This window comes from Oryzias latipes, chromosome 4 (genome assembly GCF_053564925.1).
Source record: "Oryzias latipes strain Hd-rR chromosome 4, Olatipes_Hd-rR_3.1".
Classification (NCBI taxonomy): domain Eukaryota; kingdom Metazoa; phylum Chordata; class Actinopteri; order Beloniformes; family Adrianichthyidae; genus Oryzias; species Oryzias latipes.
Genome location: NC_136240.1, coordinates 34,004,699 through 34,027,497, shown reverse-complemented (window position 1 = coordinate 34,027,497; position 22,799 = coordinate 34,004,699). Strand labels below are relative to the sequence as shown.

Here is a 22,799-nt window from a genome sequence, read left to right as displayed (position 1 = left end):
AAATGGTCAAAGCGAGAGCGCCTTGTTTCAAAACTATCAGCACTAACGCCGTGCCCAAATTCCCACCCTAACGCCTAAACAAACTAGAACTTGAAGGACTATGTAGTGCCCTGAATTTTAAAAGCGGTTCAGACACTCACTACTTTTTTTATTACGTCATTGAATTCATGAAGTTAAAATCGAATTAATATGAGAGTTTTGAGATGATTATTTATGAGTTCACTGTCTTCTGAAGATAAAAACATTGATGGTTTATCAAAAAATACATTCTTTTTGGCAAAAATTGTTTCGACGCAATGCATTGTGGTCTATATTCGCCGATCTAGTGAGTGTCGATGCACACTGGTTTTTCGCAGAGACTTCTGGGAAATTTTTAGGGCACTAGAAATTATATAAGGGTATATAGGGGCACTATATAGGGGTAAGGCTGGGAATTCAGACACAGCTTAAGCTTGAAGTAGATTTAGCAAAATTTCATTTAGTTTTACTTCAGACTGTTTAAATCTGGTACTTTTTGTTGAGTAAAAAGACACAAATTTCTACTTTGGTCACTTTGAATAAATAAAGCTAAAAGAATTTTCAATTATAGTGTTAATATTTACAATTATGCAAGTAAATGTAAACATTTCTGAAGCTGTGTGAGCGACGTGTGATTACAATTTTTACATTTTTGTTTGGATGTTTTGATGGCGTCACACTGGGAGGCTTATCACTGTTCCATCAAACCAGAAGTAATGTTTTTTTCTGCATGAAGTAGAAAGTGGTATTTACATTGGTATGCAAATGTCTTAAAAAATGCTTACACTGAATGGCTGTAAATCGGTAATGATGGGAGACGGTTGGTTTGTCTACATGTTGGTCTCTGTCTTATGTTTCCTGCCCTCCTTGCAGTTACTTAAGCTGTTTTGAACGAATAGCGTCCCATGGGTACGTGCCCACTCTGCAGGACGTGCTGCGGGTTCGAGTGCCTACCACTGGCATCATTGAGTACCCGTTTGACCTGGAGAATATTATCTTCAGGTACTGGTGCCTTGTGCTGCTGCTGCTGATGATGATGATGTCACTGGTTGCCTAGCTGCAAAGCAGTTGGTCGGCCAGTGAGAAGCCGTCGATGCCGCTGTCCTCGTCTGCCTTATGCCGCACAGCAGTCTAAGCACTTGAACAGGTCCTGATGGCTGCTCTCAAAGAACGATCCAAGCGATCGCGCTCAGAGTGTCAAGCTGAGGATGCAAGAGAGATTTCTGATTGGCTCAAAAGCTGCATCCACAGAAGGAGGCTGTCATGCCAAAACACGCAGACATGTCTTCAAAGACTTATTTATTGAAAACCAGAGCTGAACTGGAAAATGGTTCAACGTCTTTGGAAGCTACCATCAAGTACGAAGCTGGATGTGTGAGAGGAGGGGTCAGGGTTTGTGGTCGAACCCCTCTAAACTCTGGGGACGGCCGTGGAAGGCTTGTGCTTTTTCTGCCGCTACGCTTCACTTTCTGTTTCCTACCTCTCTTCTGTTTTTTGTTTCTCTCCTATCTCTAGCTATCTAAGCGCTCTGGATCGTATCGCTGACCCATCCTATCTGCCAACCCAACAAGATGTGCTTAGGGTTCGAATCCCAACCACAGGGATCATAGAATACCCTTTCGACTTGCAAAGCATCATTTTCAGGTAGAAGACGACCTACTTCTGTTCGCATCACGCTTCTCTGAAATCCTCATGCTTCGTCTGTCTGATGTCCTGCTGATTTCACATTGATGTTCATGTTTACACCCTAAATGACAGAGTGACTGAGTTTGTTCCATGGAGGAAAACCTGCGATATTAGTGATCAAAATTGCGATAACAACTTGCGATACATGAACAAATAGTAAAAAAGACCAAAACATTTCCATTTTACTGCAACAGTTTGATTTTAAATAAGACCCAACATACCTTAACTTATGCCCCAATTGACCGTCGTCTACATAGGAGGCGACCATCTGACATAACAGGGCTCCATCCGATTGGTCAAATGCATAAAGCGATTTATCTGATTCGCTAAATATTTCAAGCTACCGTAAGATTGTCTGGACACATTTAAGGTGACCATTTATGGCAACCTTCGCCAACTTTTGCAATATGCGTATTGCAAAGCTCGATATCGCGATGATGGTAGATTTGTGACTAATTGTGCAGCCAAAATAGTCCGCTTACAAACACCTGCAGTTGCTATAGTAACGGCACAGATTGCTCTGCAAAAAGACAAATTTCAGGAAGAAATCACACATCATTCAAATAGGTTAAAATAAGCAAACTGTGACATCAAATTGAATCTTGTACATTTAATCAAAGTCCTTCTACTTAACACTTGAAACATTTGTGAACCTGTCTAAGAACAAGGTTTGAAATGTTTACAATTATCAAATAGTTTGCAGCCGCTGCAGACTTTTATTTCAGCTCAACAATCTGGATTTTGTTCCTGCGGCTCGTCGATGCGCTTCTCCATCGCCGACAGAGCAGGCGGGTTCTTCTGCCGCTGGACTGAAAAAAAAAAAAGCTCCCCTCACCTTGTTCCTCCTGAAATAAAAAGCGAGGACATGGAGACGGAGTGCAGATCAATAGGAAGCCACCGTTTCAGCCTCCTCCTCGCGTGACAAACCCAGAAATAACTGCGCTGAAGAGGTTTGACTGCTGCTGACGGTGAACCGCTCAACAGTCCAGACATCCGTTTGGAGCGGGCAGGCTATGAAGAAGCAGGAATAGGAGAAGTTTTCATGTGGGGGATTTTTATCCCTTCAACCTTTATGTTCTCTTGTGGCTGCAACAGTAAACGAAGCTTTGCCAGGAACAAAACTCCTCGTCAGGCTTCCTTCCTCTGTTGTGCTTTTATTCAGCTTAGAGAACCTTAAGCTCGTGTCACACAGCCACTTCGTTCATTTTCTGTATTTTCCACAAAGGAAATTTCGGTCTTTTGTGATCCATGCGTGATCTACGTCGATGATGTTTCTTGCGTTCGTCATTCGTCGATGTGCGCAGATGTTCGTCAAAGGTTTCGGCCAACGAGTCTTTACTTGAATTCAGTTTAGAGATGTTCAAAGTTTTTGTTCGGTTGAGAATTACGCAGTTTTTGCACATTTTATGTAGTTTATACGCAATAATTACGTAACTCTTACGCAATTGAGCAAAGTTTGATCTTTCCACGACTGGTCCACGTCTGTCTAAGAGACTTTTCACGTGTCTACCACGGATGTATACGTTTTATGTCGCGACATAAAACGTGTTGTTCTCGTTGACACTCTGCTGCTTTTTCAGCTTCACCTTACGGCTGCTTTTCTTCTGCTCCAACGAACCAAATGTTTTCATGTTTTTTTTTCAGATAAACTTGGCACAAAATGTAAACTGTTGTTTTTTTCAAATAAAACTCTTTGTAGGTTTTGACCCCAAATTACTTTCCTAATCTACTCTGCCGACAGCAAACAGCATTTTCTGTTTTAGGCTTTAGTTTGTTGTTTTAGAAGTTTAGAGTTTGAGGAAAATAAAGGCTTTTTGTAGACAAAATGACAAACAGGCCTTTATTCTTTTGTGCCGAGTTTATGACGAATAGCGGAATTATGATCAAAAGTGGTTTATCAGCTAATGATCCGTCTGGTGGTGTTTCCTCTCAGGATGGTTGATGTTGGGGGTCAGAGGTCAGAAAGGAGGAAGTGGATTCACTGCTTTGAGAACGTCACCTCCATCATGTTTCTAGTGGCGCTCAGCGAGTACGACCAGGTCCTGGTGGAGTCGGACAACGAGGTGAGACGCGACTCCAACGGCATGTTGTTCATTCCATTTACAATAAAATTATTTGCCCATTTCTTTCAATTCCTGAAAGAAATGGGCAAAAATGTTTAGACCGTAGCCGTTTTTCTAACTAATTGACCTGAAATTGAAAGGAAAGACATCATTGTGTTTATTTGGTTTTGTTTACATTTGTTTGTCCAACCGTTGATAAGAATTGTGAACAATAAAGCTAAGGTCACTCACCCCCGCATGGCTCTGCTCCATCTGCTCATGTGGTTTCCAGAAAGCAGGCGAGACCTGGCTAGCTGGCTAACTTTCCTCTTCATGTAAGTTTCCTTAGAAAATGGGAAAGACATCGAAGGAAAGCACGGAGCGTGACAGAACGAGGACGCCTGAAGTCACGTTCTTCCTGAGAAGAATGAGGAAGTCTAATAGGATTAATAAAAAAAAAATCAAAGAGCAAGCGTACAGACTGCAGAAAAACTTCCCATCTTCACTAGGTTTGATTGGCGTTCACACTGCGCTTTTGAGAGCGGACTAACTGTCCTGAGAACGAGCAATGGCCGACGTGGACAAATAAGGACTGTTGGATTTTCTTCCTCGCTGAACTCATTTTAGCCCCAAAACAAAGATTTTCCTTTATCAAATCAAATCAAATCAAACTTTATTTATAAAATGGTGCTTTTGCGCAGCTCGAAGCGCTTTAACATTAAAAACAGAAAACACACAATATTACAGTAAAAACCCAACCCACCCTTCACCCTTCCCACTCCCCTCTGTTAAAACAAATGACCCATGACCCCCACGTACAATGAATAATGACTATGTAACTGTAGAAAGAAATAAAGAAATAACAAATAAAGAAATAAACAAACAAGTAAGGCTTGGCTCTGCTGTGAGGAAACAGTATTTGGGAATCTCTTCATACCAGGAGCCAGCCTGGCCATGGGGGCATCACCACGGCGCCCACCCAGACTGGGGCAGCAACGGGGTCCACTTCACAGCCGTGAGGCTGCAAAGTTAGACTCCAACTGCCCCCGCAAGGGCGACAACCGCAGCAACAACCACCGAGCGAGCCGGCAAGCCCTGGAGGAAAAGATCCCCACAAGAAACACTGTGGCTAAAATCATGATAAGATACTAAAAATTAAAGACATGAGATGTTTATAAAAACATAAAATTGAGAAGAAGATGCATAAAATGAAAATAAATACATAAAATAGCCTATACTAAAACTAAGAGAATAAATTAGCAGTTAAAATCAACTAAAAGCTAAATTAACTTTTACTGCAAGTGTCCGATGGCGTTTGCCTCGTTTGCTGTTTCGCTGAATCGTATCAGGGTTCACTTGTAGGCGAAGCAAACACTTGTTTTTGTTTGTGAGTGCAGAGGATTATGGTGTCCTGAATTATCCGGTCCTGGAGCACAGATTTGTTGCTAAGGAGGGTTTTGTCCTGACAAAACAGCTGATTTAGTCCAGAATCAAAGTTTTTCGCAGGAGTCGGAACAGAAACCAGAGCTGCTTTTAAACATAACCAATCTTATAAACGTTTTTCTACGCTTAAAGAGCAAAAAACATGCTGTCAAAACCCGCATGCGGGTCATTAAAACGTCTTTTTCTCTGCTTCATTTCCCCCTCTTGTTTACATTAGAATCGTATGGAGGAGAGCAAAGCTCTGTTCAGGACCATCATTACATATCCGTGGTTCCAAAACTCCTCTGTGATTCTGTTCCTGAACAAGAAGGACCTGCTGGAGGAGAAGATCATGTATTCTCACCTGGTCGACTATTTCCCAGAGTTTGAAGGTAAATCAGTTTCTGCAGTTTTTGGGAAAAAGAGTTGATAAAAACTCAGTTTAACAGGAAGTTTGACGTCACTTCTGATTCATCGTGTCCAGGGATGCTGCACTTTGCTGTGCTTCTTTATTGCACAGTGACATCTTGTGGTGGTAATGCAGTATTGCAGTACATACTGAGGCAGTTGTGCTTCATCAGAAAGCCTCAACATGCTGATGATGATGATGATGATGATGAAGCAGCATGAACTGAGCTTTGGTGTTGTGCAGGTCCGCGGCGGGACGCTCAGGCCGGCCGGGAGTTCATCCTGAAGATGTTTTTGGACTTGAATCCCGACAAGGTCATCTACTCGCACTTCACCTGCGCCACCGACACGGAGAACATCCGCTTCGTTTTTGCCGCCGTCAAAGACACCATCCTGCAGTTCAACCTCAAAGAGTATAACCTGGTGTGACGGCGTGACCCAGCGGGCGCACGCTCACGTGCCCGGGGCGTCCAGTTTACCTCCAGAGACGCACATCTGCATGAAAGACTCGCTGGAAAGGACCGGCCCGGCCTCCTCCTTTCCCGGGCCAACGCCAGCCGTTCTCACTCGTAAAGGATTCATCGGTTCTGAGGTTTCACTCATTGCTCCTTTTGCACAGGAACCACATTCCTGGTTCTGTTCTGGCTGCCGCTCTCCCCGCTTTGCTTTGGCCCCTCATATTTCTGTTTGAATCCACACTACACGACCTTTTGTACTTGGGACGGTTTGAGGTGCCTTGAGGGCTTTTTCCTGAGAAGACGGAGCGTTCACGGACTGTCGTAAACTCCAGACCCCGGCGTGAGGGTGGGATCTGCGATCTCCTGGGTTCTGCTCGGCGGAGGGGAACTCGTCTGTGCCGTGAGCTGTTTGATATCCCCCCCCCCCCCCCCCCCCCCTCTGTTTTTTTGCCTTTTCCCACCCCCAACCCGGAGAAACGGATTCCTACGAATGTAAATAAGTCTGGACGGCGGCGGCATCGGGGCGACGACGCGGACCTGCCTCTGCATTGGCAGCATTCGGTGGTTATCCGGCTGCTGCTCCGTCTGTCACAGCTGAGCTCAGGAGGACTGATACAAAAGAGGGAGCGGCTTGCCGCATTGTTCCTGAACACCCCCCGATTCCCTGTCGGCATGCAAAGCGCGAGTTTGTTCTGGTCGTTCTCCTGTACAAACATTGTGGTTGCCGGTGTGACGCTAGCTCTTGAAGTCGCTCAGACGATAAAAGCGGCTGCCGTCCGATGACGCGTTTGGCTTACGTGGTATTCCAGTCACACCTGTAATAGTACTGTGATTACTTTTGTTGAGGTGGTTCCGTTTCGGGGACGCCGTTCGCCCGTCCTGGACAGAAGCGCTGATGGTTGGGTGGGGGTCGGATGGGGTCGTTCTCGGCCTGCTGAGCGATGGCAACGCTTTTGTACGTCCAGTTCGAAGGTCGGATGAATTCCAGCTTTTGCGGCGTCTGGGATGAGAGATTTTGTACTGCTGTAAAATATCGACACTATTCTATGGACGCGCGTTCTTTCTGAGTTCTGTTGTGACGTTTGTGTTTGGACACAGCTGACAGAGGAAGACGAGCGTTGGTCGGGTTTGTGCTTTATGCAAAAAGTGACACAAAAAACGCACGTGGTGGTTGAATATTTGCTTGTGTCGGGATGTTTTGTCGGTTTTCCGAATCCCATGTGGTGGATCTTTAAATATTCCAATGGACCTGAGAGTTGGTTGATCTGTTTCTGTCCTCACAAGGTCATTCAGGTAAGTTTTCCACACAAGGGCTACTCTTAGCAGTTTTAGGAGGAACGGCGGAGCAAAGCGTGCAGCGACCCACCTGAAGGACTGAGGGGGGCGGGGTTTCAACCTCCGACGATGGGGTTTCGTGAGGGGGGGCAGCAGGGGCTGACGGAACATTCCAGTGAGACGGAAGCGGCCGCCGCTGCACGCAGCCCGGTGAACCGCGCGCTCGGTTCTGCCGTGTACACATTTGCCTCTTCATGTTTTCTCGGTGGAGCCGGAGCGTCTGGGACGTTTGGCGAACGCCGGACACGTTCCCAGGAAACGGCCGGATGAGGATTTGTTTCTGCACATGCTGCAGTACTTTTTCTCCTTTTTGTATTTGGAAACTTTTTTGCTAAATGGTTTACATTTGAAAGTGTCAGAGGAAAAACGGCGTGAACTGATTATTTGTAGGAGATTCTATTTAGCTTTGATGATTTCCGTCTTCTGTATTTGGAGTCACGTTCATAATGCAGATGTGCACATTGTTGAGAAAGCCATGACGTTTTCTGCACCCTTATTTTTTTTTTTGCAAAGTGCCACTCTATTATTTAAATTAGCGTTAACACTAACTATGCCGCAGATCTCAGGCTTAAACGTGCGGCAGATCTTCCTCTGCTAAAGTAGTTTACATTTGATGCTTTAGCCGAACTTTAAAGGTTTTGGAATCAACACACTTTATTTGTGAAAGTGCTGCAACGCAGGGAAAACCATCAACTTGGGAGTTTCCTCTGAAAAACAACTTTACTTCTTACAAATCGCTTACGATGTAAGGGTTGATGGCACACTTCGTCAGCCATTAACTCGCTTATACCATGGTCCCTTACAAAGGAAATAAATATTCAAGTCCTTTATTCTCGTTATTTTTTCCATTTGGTTTGCTTTTTTCACAAAAAGCGGACCTGGAGTGCAGCGGCAAAGGAGAGCGACATCTATGCTGATGATCACGATGTGTTCAATAAAGCATCAGTTCAGAGAGAAAGTTCTCCTCTCACTGCTTGTTCTAAAGAGGCCAGCCCAGTGATGCAGAACCTTTAAGCTATGTGACCACAACTTCAATTTCAGGCGTGCGGTTATCACTTTATAACGCACACCCAGCAGCCAATCAGAATCGAGTGTTCACCCGGACCATGGTATCTGTAATAAAACTGAAAAGAATAAAGTTTTTTTTTTGTTTTTAAACTGAAGTGTGGCACCAAAAGCCGTATGGCTTCCCGCCTTCCATAAAGGCACGGTTCACTTCCCGTCAACGTGCCGCATGTTGTTGTGCGGCTTGTCGACCCCGGAGAGGTTTGCTTTGGTTTTGGCCGCTGCTTAAGCTTGAGATCTGCTCTGCTGTTCGGGACGTCCTCCTTTCATTTATTTAATTTTTTTCACTTGATTTCATTGGCGTACAGTTGAAGTATAAATCTTTTTTTTATTTCTATTTTGGCTTACCAAATGTAAATTCTGTACAATGAGCGTGCCAACCCCCTTCTCTTAACAAGTGCCAACATGGTGGTGGTGGTGGTGGGAGGGGGGGGGGGCGGTCCAGTTTTTAATACAAACACTAAAGTTGTTGTATGTGAGGAAAGATGACACTTTTATTCTGTATTTAAGATTAAAGATGAACTGCTGTTTTTAAGACGACTGTCATTTCAACTGCATGTCTTTTATTGGCTGGGGGGGTGGTGGGGGTGGAGGTCTTCATGCCACGCCCTTGTGAGAAGGGTCATTGATTTACAGTATTTAGCCATACTTTTTTGTATTGTTTCATTTCGACCACTGTTGCCTGAACTCATTCAAATGTGACACTTCATTCTACATAGCCTTCTCCTCTAAGTGTTTTCAATTTGAATAAAATGTTCCTATACTCTCCTGTTGCTTCCCTGTGCTTTTACTTTGAGGCTCTGACATCTTCTTCTGTTTTTGGAAAAAAAAAAGTTATTTTTCTTTTATTTGTCCATTTTATTTTCAAACAACAAATAAGGTTTACTGAACTTTTCTAAATCCTGTTTGTCTAGAACAAGTGGAAAGTATCTGCTGATATTTTTCCGTTAAGTTCCACTTTAAACTTTGTCAGCTTTTTCATCCACAGTATTCAATTACAGCATCATTATACTGGTATTTATAGATACGGACCAGAAATATGTAATTATACATTAACACATTTTTCTTCCTGTACTTCTGTTTAATACTTTTGTATTTTTTTTTCCATGTACTTTTCCACTATTACGTCAGTAAATATTTGGAAGACTACTTTTAGTTGAATAAGTACATTTTATGGTACAGGATAGTAAGCTAAAGTAACTCTGTAGAGCAGTCAAGCGGTTGGAAGCTGTCATGACTCGGCGTGGCCACTAGAGGCGCTGTCTGCTCGGATATAAGCCGGCTGTAGATCCACAGCGCGCAGAACTGCTCGCAGCTCTTCTAGCGGTCGTGTTTCTGCGTGGGGAGCGTTCTGCGCAGCCGCGAAGCTCCAACCCACCACCTCCAGGACTGGAATGCCTCTGGATTCGCTGCCAAATCCTTCCGGACTATCCAGGGATGAGCGCTGAGTTTACGCTGTCTCTGCCGTCAGTTTTCGTATTCGTCGCCTGAAAACTGAAGTTCGGGGTTTTTTTTGTGTACCGGCAGGGCGCGCTTTGAGTTCCGCTGAATATTTTTTCCCACATTTAGTAGTTGCACTGTCGCAGGAGAAACGCGGCGGTTCCCCGCAGCTGCATCCGCGTGAATTCCCGGCTTCGAGGCGGGAACGCCGGCGATGAATCATTCGGTCTGACGGCGTCTGACGGGCTGCTAGCTTAGCCGGAGAACAGCTCGCGCGCGCTCCACACAGAGAAATCCGGGTTCGGGACAGGCCCAGCGGTTCTGGCGTCACTCTGACCCCCCCGCACCGAGTCACTCCATTGGATTTATTTAGTTTTCTTTGGGGGGTGGTGGAGGTAGTACCCCCGCTAACCCTGGACAGCTCCTTTATGGGGCTGGGCTAGCCGTGGACACAAAGGAGCAGCGGGAAGACGGTGACGCCGGCCGCGCGGCGGCTCGTTTCTGGGTAGGACAGCTACGGACTCGGACCTGACATGATGTTTCCACAATCAAGACACACAGTGAGTGGCTTCTGACGTTTGTCCCGCAGTTTGCCTCAGAAAGTGACAACTCAGTGCGTCACATATGCAATTCTAGCTAATTCTGTGAAACACGAGACCCCAAATGTTCTTCTAAATCTGCTAAATTCAGTTATGAGTGAAGGTTATGGGGAATTTGATGTATTTTTTTTGTGTGTGACATTTGTGTATTTTTCTTTTTCCAGCTTATTTTTTCCCACTTAAGTGTGTGTTCTTGAGGTTTGCTTCCATCCCAGTGACCAGCTATTTATTTGATTTCCCAGTTCTGACAGAGACACGGAGAACATGTGTGTGCTCCAAACGCACTGCCAACATGCAGGTGGTTGGGGGGCTTTTCTGCACATTTTCCCTCATAATCTCACGTTTCCATGGTAACAGAAACTCAGTCCAGGGCATGCATTCATCAGTGATATTGGCGCTAGGCCCTCTGGTCTGGTCAAGCATTCATATTCAGAGACGGGCAGAACTGTGCCACAGGAAATAAAAACCATTCCATTCTTGTTGTTGTTTCACCTCATCTGAGCAGGAGGACGAATAACCACTGAGTCATCTGTTGGCGTTCTGACCTTTGCTGTGAGGGTTTTTGTTCCACCTTTTGTCTTCACCGCCGTAGGGGCTGTTTGCTAAAGGGAACGGTCGTATGTCACGAATGATTTGCCCTTTGGCGGTCTGTTGGTCTGACATTAGCCTGCACCTGTGTCTAGGCTTAGCCACATGGACCCGTATGGGAAGTTGACCCGGACGGGTGCTGCCGGTTTTTGGGTTGTCTGGGCCTGAGGAGGGTCGCAGAGTGGAGTGACTGCATCTTAACGCTTGTGCTATCCTAGGTACTTTAACATTGGGAGTGGGTCATCTAGACCCACTAGACAGTGCTCTGAACCTTTTCTTTTCAATGATTTGTGATCTTCACTGGTGTCCATGGATTACATGAAATCTTTCCACCTTTATCCACCTTTGTCATGGTAGGGAGAACACGTCAATGGTCATCTTGACCCCATAGGATAGCACAAGGGTTAAGGGGAGCGCAGGTGCGTCTTGCATCTCCCTTAAAGGATCATACGACCACCTTAAGGGACGTCATGAGAATGGAACGTACCATTGACGTGTGTGTGTGTGTGTGTGTGTGTGTGTGTGTGTGTATTGTGGAGTATTTGTACGGATTATGTAAATTACACGCACAGATTATGTACGAGTCATGCTGATAAACTCTAGTCTTTGGTAAGGTGCAAGTACTGGCTCCTTACTGACCGTGCATGAATGCCACGATGTGCACATGTAACGCAAACTACCGTTTATCTAAATTCCTAAACTCCAACAGGTCATGCCCGTAGAAAAAATTTGCATGGACAATTTCACTCATGAAGGCCGTTTTACAGCCACTACGTACATTTTGTGCATTTTCCACAAAGTCTATCGTGATCCATGCGTGATGTACATAACTCATAAGTGTTTCTTGGGTTCGTCATTTGCCGATGTTTGTTTCGGCTGAATTCTTTATTCAATGAGACGTTCAAAATTTTTGGTCGCATGCGAGTTGCACTGTTTACGTTTGTTTTATCCAAAAAGATTTATTACGTAAATCTTTTTACAAGATTCATACACAACTTTGAGGCTTTTCCACGACCGTTCCACGTATGTCTAACAGACTTTACACGCATGTACCACCATTGTATAACCTTTATATGGCGTATACGGCGCACATTTCACGTTCAAAGTTTGGGTCAGATTTGGCTTTTGTTGGTTTTACGTGTTCTTTCCCTGGTTTATTCGTACTTGTTTCCTGGTTTTAACGTGGTTCGGTGGTGATACATTTGTATTATTTCACGTAAAGACCACAACTTTTCTCACCTTTTCCACATATATTCACGTATGACCACTTTCAATCCATGTATGTAGTGGCTGTGTACTGAGCAGTCTACGACCTTGATATTTCGTGTGGGCCACCTACGTTGACCATTTTTCACCTGCAGACAGCCGTAAGGACAGGTAGCTTTAACGTCTATTCACTTGTCACTCCAGGCTGAGAAAAAGCTTCTTCTGGTAATCCTCCAGCATCAGCAATGGCTTTATCCTTGAATATGTTCTACCTCTATGCAGACAAACCTGTGCCTCCTTAAATCCCACCAGTCTCCATCTTTTGTTGTCCAGGACTGGCGGGGGTGTAAGACAGCCACACAAACACAAGTGTCGTATCAAAGCTCGACAAAGACAGACGGTGCAGGGCTCCAGACTGCGAGCAATTGGTCGCATTTTGCGACCAAAATTTGAGAGTGTGCGACTGAATTTTACATCCAGTCGCACATGCGCGACCAGTAAATTTGCCTCCCCCACCCTCCGTATTTTTTATACATTAAACGTGGAAGGGGCACGTCAATGATCAATGAAATAATCAATGAGACGCAAGCCCACACGGACGCAGGCAGGCACACACACTCGCGCATACTCATGAAACGCGAGCACGCACACTCTCGCGTGATACCTGTCTGTGAGGCGGCCACTGCGTGTGAGAAGAATAGGGAAAGCCACTGTGAGTGGCTAAAATGCGTGTAGGGGGAGGGGCCTAGAGATAATCGAGTGCGTGTAAACATCTGTGGGAAGGAAACGGAGACAAATATCACAACCTGATATGTGCGTCTGAACTATGGGTAAGCGAACTATTGATTCGTTCTTCCGACCTGCGGCTAGTGTACCAGTGCCAGAGTGTACAGCAGGGGTCTCAAACTCGCGGCCCGCGGGCTATTTGCGGCCCCCAAGATGATATTTTGCGGTCCCCGCCTTAATATGAATGTTTAATGTTACTGCAGCCCGCCAGTTTGTATGAATGACACTTTTTCATTGTCGTGCGCGGAGCTGACAAAGCAACCAATCACAGTGGGGTAAATGACTCTTGGGGGCGTGACAATGACAGGGCCTGAAAGCAGGACACCTGACAGCCCCCTCCCTCCCCGGACCACATTAAGGAGTTCCTTACTTTCCTTTAGAACGTATTTATTCGCTCATAATTTTCTAAATACATGCAGTCCGTGCTGAACTTTTCTCTGGGCCGCACAGAACCGGAGGAAGGTTTAGGTTTTGGTTACGGTTACGGCGGCGCATCAAACGGTTTATGCACGGCCGTTACGGCAGCACACCGCTCCCGTCCCGCGGGAGTCGGGTCAGCTGAGGAGAATAAATGTCCCACACGTACGTGCGTGACAGCTAACGGGGCTTGAACTTTAAACATGTGCGAGTGACAAGATTAGCCTTAGACACACTGAAAATACGTAGGGAAAATGCAACGATAGACGTGTTTAAGATGAACCAGCACCTCGCCTGGATCGTTGGGGACACCAGGCGGGGGGGCTGTGAGATGAAAGCAAATCTGCAGCAAGACTGAAGGAGAACAGGAAATTGGAATTGTCCTTAACATTCAATTTAGTTTTAATATTCTTCTCCCCCTTAGTATGATCTGTGTTATTATATATGTTATGATTATTTTAATGTTTTGTGATGGATGTAGCCTTTTTTAATGAATTGGTATTTTAAATTATTTTAATTAATCACTCCACTACAAAAACCATCAGGACACATGTCCCATAATGCATTGTTTTGTAGTCTGTAGGGCAGCTTTCAGTCAGTTCAGTTTCCAGCTGTGTCCGGGTAGGTTTGCCCCTTGCTCCCACCCCTTTCTCGAGATATTTTTGTGATGATTGACAGGTGATGTTGGAGCAAAAACAAAAATATATGTCACACACCAGGTGATCTGCGCAGCGTTGCGTCCACCTGGGTGATCTCAAACACGCTTATTGTGCATCTTGGCTGCACCTATTTGGTGTCACCAAGATAAATTTCCATCCGTTTTCTTTACTATTTGTACTGTCATGACAGCGATGGTGCTGTCAGTTTACCTTGTTGTTGCATTTTCAAAAGTGAAGAATAAAATGTGACACTGAATGAGAAACAGCACATTGTAATTTCTGCATCTATTATTAAAGTATTTATTAGTAATACAGTGGAAATTAGTAGATTTTGTTAGAATGTTGATTTACGGTATGCGCCCCTAAATTTTCTGGTTGTGCCCCTAAAATTTTCAGTTAGGGGCCACTGTGCTCCTAGTGAAAAAAGTCAGTCTGGAGCCCTGCGGTGGACCTCTGAAAGTCCGACCGTGCTCCGAGAACACGGACTTTGAGCTCCAACGCTTCCTCACTTAAGAACCAGTTCACATTAGGCTGCTCTCGTCTTTACCTCTAGGGAAATCTTAGATGAGTTGGATTTCACGGCGGTGATAAGTGTTTATAATTTATTCAAACGGCGTTAAAGCATTTCCTGTTTGGCGGTGTTGATGCATCTCCACAGCACCTTGTGAAATGTGTGTGAAGGACATGATGGCGTGGGATAAACCAGGCTTTGGACAGTTGGTGTTTGCCGAGAATTCACAGCTCCTGCATACTTTTTATTTATTTCTCAGACGAGTGAACAGGGGTTGACATAGCCCAGAAATTTGCACTGGCCCACAGGGCCAGTAGTTTTTGAAACTTACTGGCCCTGCCTGAAAGTTACTGGCCCGACACCGCGCATAGCGGGACCCGCCGCTCCGCAGGTGCTTGCAACTTTAGGGGGGTCTGTGGGCATGCCCCCCCGGAAACTTTTAATATGGTACAATTTGGTGCATTCTGGTGACATCACTTATTTCTACACTTTTCAATGACTGAAAATAGACCATATCAAACTTAAATCTGCTCTAGTCTGTTTCAGATGTTTTGAAGAGAGCACTGCAGTGTAGTAGGTAACACTAGTTCAGAAGTTTTCATGGTGCTTCTAACGGCAAATATCGCAATAAATCATAAACCTTAAATGTGTTAAAACAATCTAATGGCAGCTTGAACCATTTAACGAATCAAATAAATCCCTTAATGCATTTGACCAATCCGATGGACGCCTTCACATTGTTGATCAATCAGATGGAGCCCTGTTATGTTAGATGTTTGTAACCTATGTCAACGTGGGTCATTTGGAGTATAATTTTTAAACTGGGAATGGTTATTTGGTTATTTTGCTGTTTGTTTATATACCGCAAATTATATCGTTATCGCAATTTTAATCTCTGATATCGCATATCGCGAGTTTTCCTCATATTGTGCAGGTCTAACTGAGATCATTCAGCTAACTAGAAATACTTACTGCTTACAGTGTTGTAAAGAAAAACAAAATTAAGTAGTTTAACATTCTACTGCATTTGAGTCTGAGATTCAGGTATTTGGAGTTGCCTTTGATTCTTTGACATTCAGCTTAAAGCTTAGTGGATACAGTTTCATCTTCAATGCATTCATTAAATATCTTGCTGTCCATACTACTAATTATACCCACTACTCCATCCAACATATTCCTATCTATTCCTGCCATGTCTTCCACATCTCTGACATGCTTCAGTCTCTCTTCAGTGACGGTGTCGGATTTATAATCAAATGTAATAATAACCCACTGGCTTGTGCCTTCGTTGTTGCTGTTTAACATTGTTTTGTATTGAATTGTTACAATCAATAAAGTTTGAAAAAAAAAAGTAGTGAGCGCGTGCCGCGTGGTGCTCCGCAGTGAAGGCCGAGCGCGCGCAGGCGGGAGAGAAGGAGAAGTGATCAAAGGTTTCCCATAGAAACCCTTGAAGTCTGAACACAGGACTAGCAGAAAAACTAAATTATGAAGACGAGGTAAATCTACACGTTTTCGCAAAATTTACTTTATTGAAAAAGGTGAAGAATATATAAACCGTTAAATATTTTAGTGGCCCGAGCGGACAAGTGAAAAGTAAAGTCTTGTGGTCCGCACTGCTCGAAAAACAGGACCGGGCCAGCGGACAAATGGCTATGTCGAGCCCTGGTGAAGACAAATGAGATTTTCCTCCGTGGCTGCAAAAAAACAACAACACATTTCTGCTTTCAAGACGACCGTGTTCCAGAGTAAGAAAAACTTTATGTAACCTGTAAAATGGAAGCAAAACCCATAAACTGAGCAGGTAGAGTAGATTTGTTCTCCCAATGGGATCAATTCTCCCTCCAGGCAACACGTTTTCCTTCAGTTTTACGGATCAGGCTTTATTCTATCACCAAAACACAACAGTACTGGAAAGACTTGGGACTTTCTAATATATTGGAGCAAAATTTGATTTCCGATTTCAGTTTGAATAAGAGCAATTCAACCGTACTTCTTTAATGAAGACTTCTGTACAGGCGCAGACATCACCCGTCTCCATCCCGGTCTGACGACGGCCTCATATCCCTCCTCTAATTTGGGTTAAGTCCAGATAACAACAGGGTCTGACTGCAGTGCAGCTGTGCCTACAGGGCCTGTAGTGATCACAATCACAACTGCATTTAATAAAGAAATGCGACGACTGTTTGCAGCTTGACGACTGTGAAATATTAAATCTGAAAGCCTGTTCTGATGCCGACCATCACCAAGAGCTTCCCGATGAGCTGAACGGTTATGAAGCCTTTAGTTTGATGCAATAAGAAACGGCAGAAGTTAGAAAAAGAAGACCTTTCTGCTATGATGGCTGTCCTATAAAACCTCACCCATTTGGGGGATAAAACCAGTTATTTTCCAATAAAACAGCGGTAAATTCAGTTTTTCTCAAAGACTAATGTAAGGTTCGGGAAATTTTGTTTACTGAAGAATTTCTTTTAAAATTGTTTTAAAATTTTCATATCGATGAAGCTGCCGCCCATTTATATCCTGTAAATTAAACAATTATGCACGGTTTAATCTAATTTAATCTAATCTAAAAAAGAAAAACTTTAAAATATGAAACTGTTGTCATTAAGTTTCAAACTAAATCATTTCATTTTCTAAAGAATTGATTTACTTTAAATTTTCAGTAAATTTCTGTCAAAATTTTTTAAATGTGATATTGAATTTTTGCTTATCCAGATTTTGTTTTTGATGAATTTAGAAATGATCAGATTGTGATCATTGAATGGATTTAATCCCACGAGCAATCAGAGAACAGAGACTACATTTATAACGTAACGCTCCGTTGAGGAGGTGAATTGCTGCAGAATCCCCGAACCGCGAACACTTTTTGTTCTTACTGCTGTGAAAACTGCTGAAAGAAGTCAATAATGATGGGAAAAATACCCATAATCCCTCATTTAAACGATTTATCTTTAGTTGATCCAACCAGAAGCTAAACAGCAATGCAAACATTCAGTGCTGCATGAAATAATCTCACGTGACCACACCCAAAGGTTTTCCAGTGAAATTCAGCCGTCGTGGTGTGAAGCATGCTGGGAAAGAAACACAGGGCTGAGCAGGAAAGAGTACGAACCGGCGGCTATTATCAGCATGGGCACGCGGCGTGAATTCTGCAGCGGATTACGGGCAGCATTCATTAACACAGCTGGCTGAACTCCACCGCAAACCTGATAAGTTTTTAAGTTCACGTCTTCTTAAAAATGCGTTTGGAGTTTTGTGCTATTTATCTTTTCCAAAGCAAGTCCTTAAGGCTCGATTTATGGGACATTCTTTAAAATTTTGATCTCTCCTCAGATCCGTCTGCAAATGTTGGGGGGTTGGTTTGGTAGAAACCGTGGTGGCACAGCGCCCGGCCCAGCTGACGGCGCCGCCATATTGTTTGGGTGTTGATGAATGCTAATGCGGCTTCAACAAAGCTGGCTGCGGCGTGAAAGTGGAACAACAGAGGGGCTCGGCGCCAGAGTTATATGGAGGGGAAATCTCTCAAGACCCCGGAGCTCATGCTTGACTGCAGGGACGGCCACAGGTTGAACGCAGCCCCCACCCTCGGCCTGTCTCCCTTTATCGTGTGTTTCCTCCCAGATCTAATGTAGTGGTGGGAGGGTCGGGGGCAGAGGGTGCACAGGCATTATTAAGCCCACTTGAATTAACAGAACAGCCCCCAGCCTTTCTTCTAAAGCCTCCAGCTGGGGGTGGGGGGGGGACTTAATCCCAATGGTCCCCTGTCTCGCCCATTAAACAACCCCCCTACACCACCACCGCCTCTGCTCCATTAACCCTCTGCCCACACACACAACATGCTGCCTGTGTGTGCGTCTAGTCAAGGGTAGAAAAAGCTGGTTGATTGGAGGGACAGAACCTCAGTTCCTGCAGAATCGTACGGAGAAGCATGTTACAATGATCTGTCACCCCCCCCCCCCCCCCCACACACACACACACACACACTTCAACACGCAGTCAGTGATTGGCCGCACATGTAAAAACAAAGCTATTTTTCACCAACCGCTCGCCAACATTCCGCCTCGGCTCAAGGGTCTTATCTGCATTCTGTATCTCAGGAACAAATTGAATGGGGGGCTCGACACACGTGGGCTTGCAGATGTCTGGGTTGTCGAGGTTAGTCCGGATGATTAGCATGACAAACAGAGTCCCCCCCCCCCCCCCCCCCCCCCGCGCACACACTAACACACCCCAGCCAACTCCAGGAGCCTGTGCTTCACAGTGGTGGATTTGAGGCCACGGGGTCACAGGTGATGTAGATTTTGTGAAGAGCCACAGAGCACACAATTGTTCTGATGCTTTCAGGGCGGCTGAAAGGTCGGGTTGTCGACCGGTGCAACCCCTTCCCTTGTTGAACATGCACACATGTAGACCCTTTTCAAGCAGCGCATGCACCCCAGCGACAGAAAGAGCTTGATAAGCGGCTACAGTTGTTTCTTTGGGGGTGAACATAGACCAAACACTGCAGGATCTGAACAGAATCAGGGATTCTTGTCCATAGAAACCTACAAATGTGAGTTCTGTTGAGAGACACGAGTGAAAGGCCTTCACCTCGGTACCTGTACAAGGTGTATCCTGCCTTTGCCCAACAGTGCCCAGGTTAGGTTCTGGCTGCCTCATCACCTAAAAGGGATACGGCAGTGTAATATATTTGACAGTGCTCATGTCACCCTTGTAGAACTTCTCAAAAGGTCTTTCCATCCTTGAAATACAAAAAGGGACTTGGTACCTTGAGTTTCAGGGTCCAAATCTATAAAAGGCAATGTTTGTTATCTGAAAATCTAGAACACAAAGAGGTTGTGTATTCAGTTTCGATGTTCTAAGAAATGGTGAGCAGTCTCTGTAAGGTTTCTGAATTTCTCAGAGAAGCCGTCAGGAACGTCCACAGGAGCAGCAACAGCGGACGACGCTCAGTGAACCTCAGATTTGTTGCAATATTTTGCAAAGCAATTTTAGAAAATGTGGTTTCAAATCACATAGTGTTTATTGTAAAGCAGGGAGTCTTCAAGTGATATCAAGATAGTATATCAGGTTTTGCCATGATAATCTAGGACCCTCCCAAACGAGTGGAAGTGACTCGATTGAAATGTTTAGGTCCTATTCAAACAAGTCTCACACTTTGAAGAGGCACCCTTAAGGCGCAAAAAATCTTAAAATTGATGAATATGTTAAAGCCTTTATATCCTTGAGTAGTGTATCATGTGTGACTGATCTATTCAATTCCATTTTTCAATTCAATTTTATTTGTATAGCCCAAATTCACAACAACAGTCGTCTCGATGGGCTTCGTATCGGTAATTGAAAAAGTATTCAGACAGGAGATTGTGACAATCTGTTGAAATGAAGGGACGTTGTCATACAGACTTGTACAGAAATGCTTACGCAGCTTTACAGTAACAGTGAAGCCACTATACCCTCCAAACAATGACACTTCCTCTGAGTGTTGAGTGCATAAAGGAATATTGTCTTTGTGTAACCGCAGACTGTCGGGCAGCCCTGGAAGGTCGCCATCTTCTTAAGTTATTAAAAGTCAAAGATTCAAAACCACATTTAGATTTTGTGTCTCGTTAGATTCTTCTGGGTTTTGCACTGACGTCGATTCATTTGGTGGAAGATCAGCTTATTGACTACATGATTGACAACTCTAGGGTGGTGTAGCGGTAAGCAGTCTCACAGCAAGAAGGCCCCTTGTTTGTGAGGTTTGCATGTTCTCCCTGTTCATGTGTAGGCTTTCTCCAGGAACTCTGGCTTCCTCCCATAGCCAAAATACATGAATATGAGTACGGGTCTAGGGTGTACCCCGCCTTTGCCCAACAGTAAATGTCCTTGAAACCCCTAAAGGGATTAAACAGTTTGTGAAAATGAATGGCTTGTCTTTCATTAAATCCATTCAATTTAAAGTAATTTCTTGAATTTTTTGCCAGTCAGAAATACAGCTTTCAATTAGTTTTTAAGGTTAAATTCTCTAATTCAATAAAAGAAAGTTCCACCTTAATTGAGTTTCAATCCCAACTGTTTTTCTTTAATAAACTAAACTGTATACAGGAAAAAATCTATTGTTTGTTTTAATTAAATCTTGGTTAATAAGTATCAGTGGTTAGCGTGCTCCCCTCACAGCAAGAAGGCCCCCGGTACAAGTTCCAGCTGGGGGACCATACCAGAACATCAACGGGGGACCATTCTGTGTGGAGTTTGCATGTTCTTCCTGTGTGTGCGTGGGTTTTCTCCGGGGGGCTTCCTCCCACCATCCAAAAACATGCTTCATAGGTTAATTGGTCACTCCAAATTGTCCATAAGTGGGAATGTGAGTGTGCATGGGTGTGTGATATGTGTGACCCTGCGACAGACTGGCGACCTGTCCATGGTGCCCCCTGCCTTCGCCCATAAGTGGCCGGGATAGGCTCCGGCAGCCTCGTGACCCCGAAAGGGAAAAACGGAAGAAGATGAATGAATGAATAATTTGTCTGGTTGTTGAATTAAATTAAATTCATTCAGTTATTCTTTGCCAGAGATGGCTAGCATCACAACTTAGTGCAGCGAGCATTGGGAACACATTTGGACAGACCGCTTCCAGTTACTGAATCAGGACTATTTACTGCAGGTATGCCAGGGAGGAACAACAGTGTTAATGCAATTCATAGGTTCAAACCAATGTGAGGACCATTTCAAATCAAAACTTCCATCCAATAATGTGTGGCAGCATGCACTTCATATCAGTCGTCATATTTACAGGAATGTGTGACGGCTGCTGATTCTTGAAGGAAGAGAATCCAGGGGATCCGTCTTTCCATCCATCTATTTTTTTTACACTCGCTTGATCCTTTTCAGGGTCGCAGGGTTGCTGGAGCCTATACCCTGTCGGTGTATAGCCTATACAATGCAAATTAGAGTAATCCGTTAACCGACGAAGGATGTTTTAGTCCGTGGAAGGAAGCCTAAGCGCCCAGAGAAAACCCTCATATGTACGAGGACAAAATGCAAACTTCCCACAGAAAGGTCCCAGCTGGGAGTCTAAATATGAGGTGAGAGGGTTAACCACTACACCACAGTGCACCCCTGTAAATCATGGAGCCAATAAGTTGAACTCCTGCAGCTCCTGTGGAAACAATATTACATTGATTTGGTGACATTGATTCAGTTTGATTTAATTGACCGGTTTAAACTCCGCCCTTCAAAGCCGTGTGCAATTTGCTCTCTGTGATGGACCGTAAATCTCTCCATTCCTGGAGGACAATCATTATGTTGGCTAATGACTGCTGCATATGGCCATATAACAAAAAAAAAAAAAGGATGAGTCTGCTTAAAGAAACAAGATGCTGTCAGTGTCGTCTATAAGAAAAAATCTCCCTTTCACACTCGTGAACTTGAGTAGGAACAGTGTGGGTCTGACCTCATTATATATAATCATGGAGACCTTGCAGAAAGGGCAACTACCTTCAAACTTCTGGGAACTTGCATCTCAGAGGACCTGACCTGGTCAAAAACAAACGAAAGGTGGTTCAAGCCCCATCAGCCACTGCACTTCCTGAGACGGGTGCATGTGATGAGCCTGCACTGTAACAGAACCGTACACCAGAGACACAGTGAAGACGGGAAAACCTCAGTGAGATTTCAGAAGCTGAGAAAATCGTTGGCCACCCTCTTCCCCCTTTAAAGACTCACTGTTGGTGTCTCTGCAGAACCTGGGAAATTACAGGACACTTTCAGCCTCAGGTCACCGCACTGCTCCATAGTGGTTCACATGTTCCCAATCAGAGCCAATAAACCAGCTAACACCTTCTTTTTTTAAGGCACCGCAAACCTTCAAAGCAATTTTATGTCATTCATTTTCTGTTTTTATCGAAGATGCATATTTTAATTGTTTACTTCTGTCTCAACTGTCATTCCACAAGAAGAACTGCAATATATTTTCTGTTATTTAATTGATTTCTGCTTAATAGCAGCTTGTTAAGCAAACATTCCTGGAATTTAATGACTGAACTGAAATATTTTAAGACTTTTTACTTTATTTTTAGCACTCTTGTCTTGCAAGGACTGTCAGGCTGTTTAATAATTATCATTGTATGTAAATATTCAAACATGGGTCTGTTTTGCCAAGCGAAGGCAAAGGTCTGCTTCGT

The 22,799-nt window shown here is 44.3% G+C and overlaps 2 protein-coding genes across 6 annotated transcripts in view; both read left to right on the top strand.

The window, feature by feature from the left end:
• LOC101158934 (guanine nucleotide-binding protein G(q) subunit alpha) overlaps positions 1 to 9,202 on the top strand; it is a 30,268-nt gene extending 21,066 nt beyond the window's left edge. Inside the window, exons 4-7 of one of the 2 annotated variants that reach the window (XM_004068351.5) lie at positions 1,534 to 1,662; positions 3,638 to 3,767; positions 5,407 to 5,560; positions 5,821 to 9,202. In XM_004068351.5, the coding sequence (XP_004068399.1) occupies positions 1,534 to 1,662; positions 3,638 to 3,767; positions 5,407 to 5,560; positions 5,821 to 6,005 (598 nt within the window). In that variant the 3' untranslated portion in view covers positions 6,006 to 9,202. Of the gene's footprint in view, positions 1 to 891; positions 1,021 to 1,533; positions 1,663 to 3,637; positions 3,768 to 5,406; positions 5,561 to 5,820 lie in introns of both variants that reach the window. The other variant, XM_004068352.5, reaches the window with a different exon arrangement.
• A 533-nt stretch (positions 9,203 to 9,735) lies between these two features.
• Positions 9,736 to 22,799, top strand: part of tle5 (TLE family member 5, transcriptional modulator) — a 43,015-nt gene continuing 29,951 nt past the window's right edge. For 3 of the 4 annotated variants that reach the window (XM_011474520.4, XM_004068350.5, XM_011474521.4), the window contains exon 1: positions 9,738 to 10,434. In XM_011474520.4, the coding sequence (XP_011472822.1) occupies positions 10,408 to 10,434 (27 nt within the window). In that variant the 5' untranslated portion in view covers positions 9,738 to 10,407. Of the gene's footprint in view, positions 10,435 to 22,799 lie in introns of all 4 variants that reach the window. The other variant, XM_004068349.5, reaches the window with a different exon arrangement.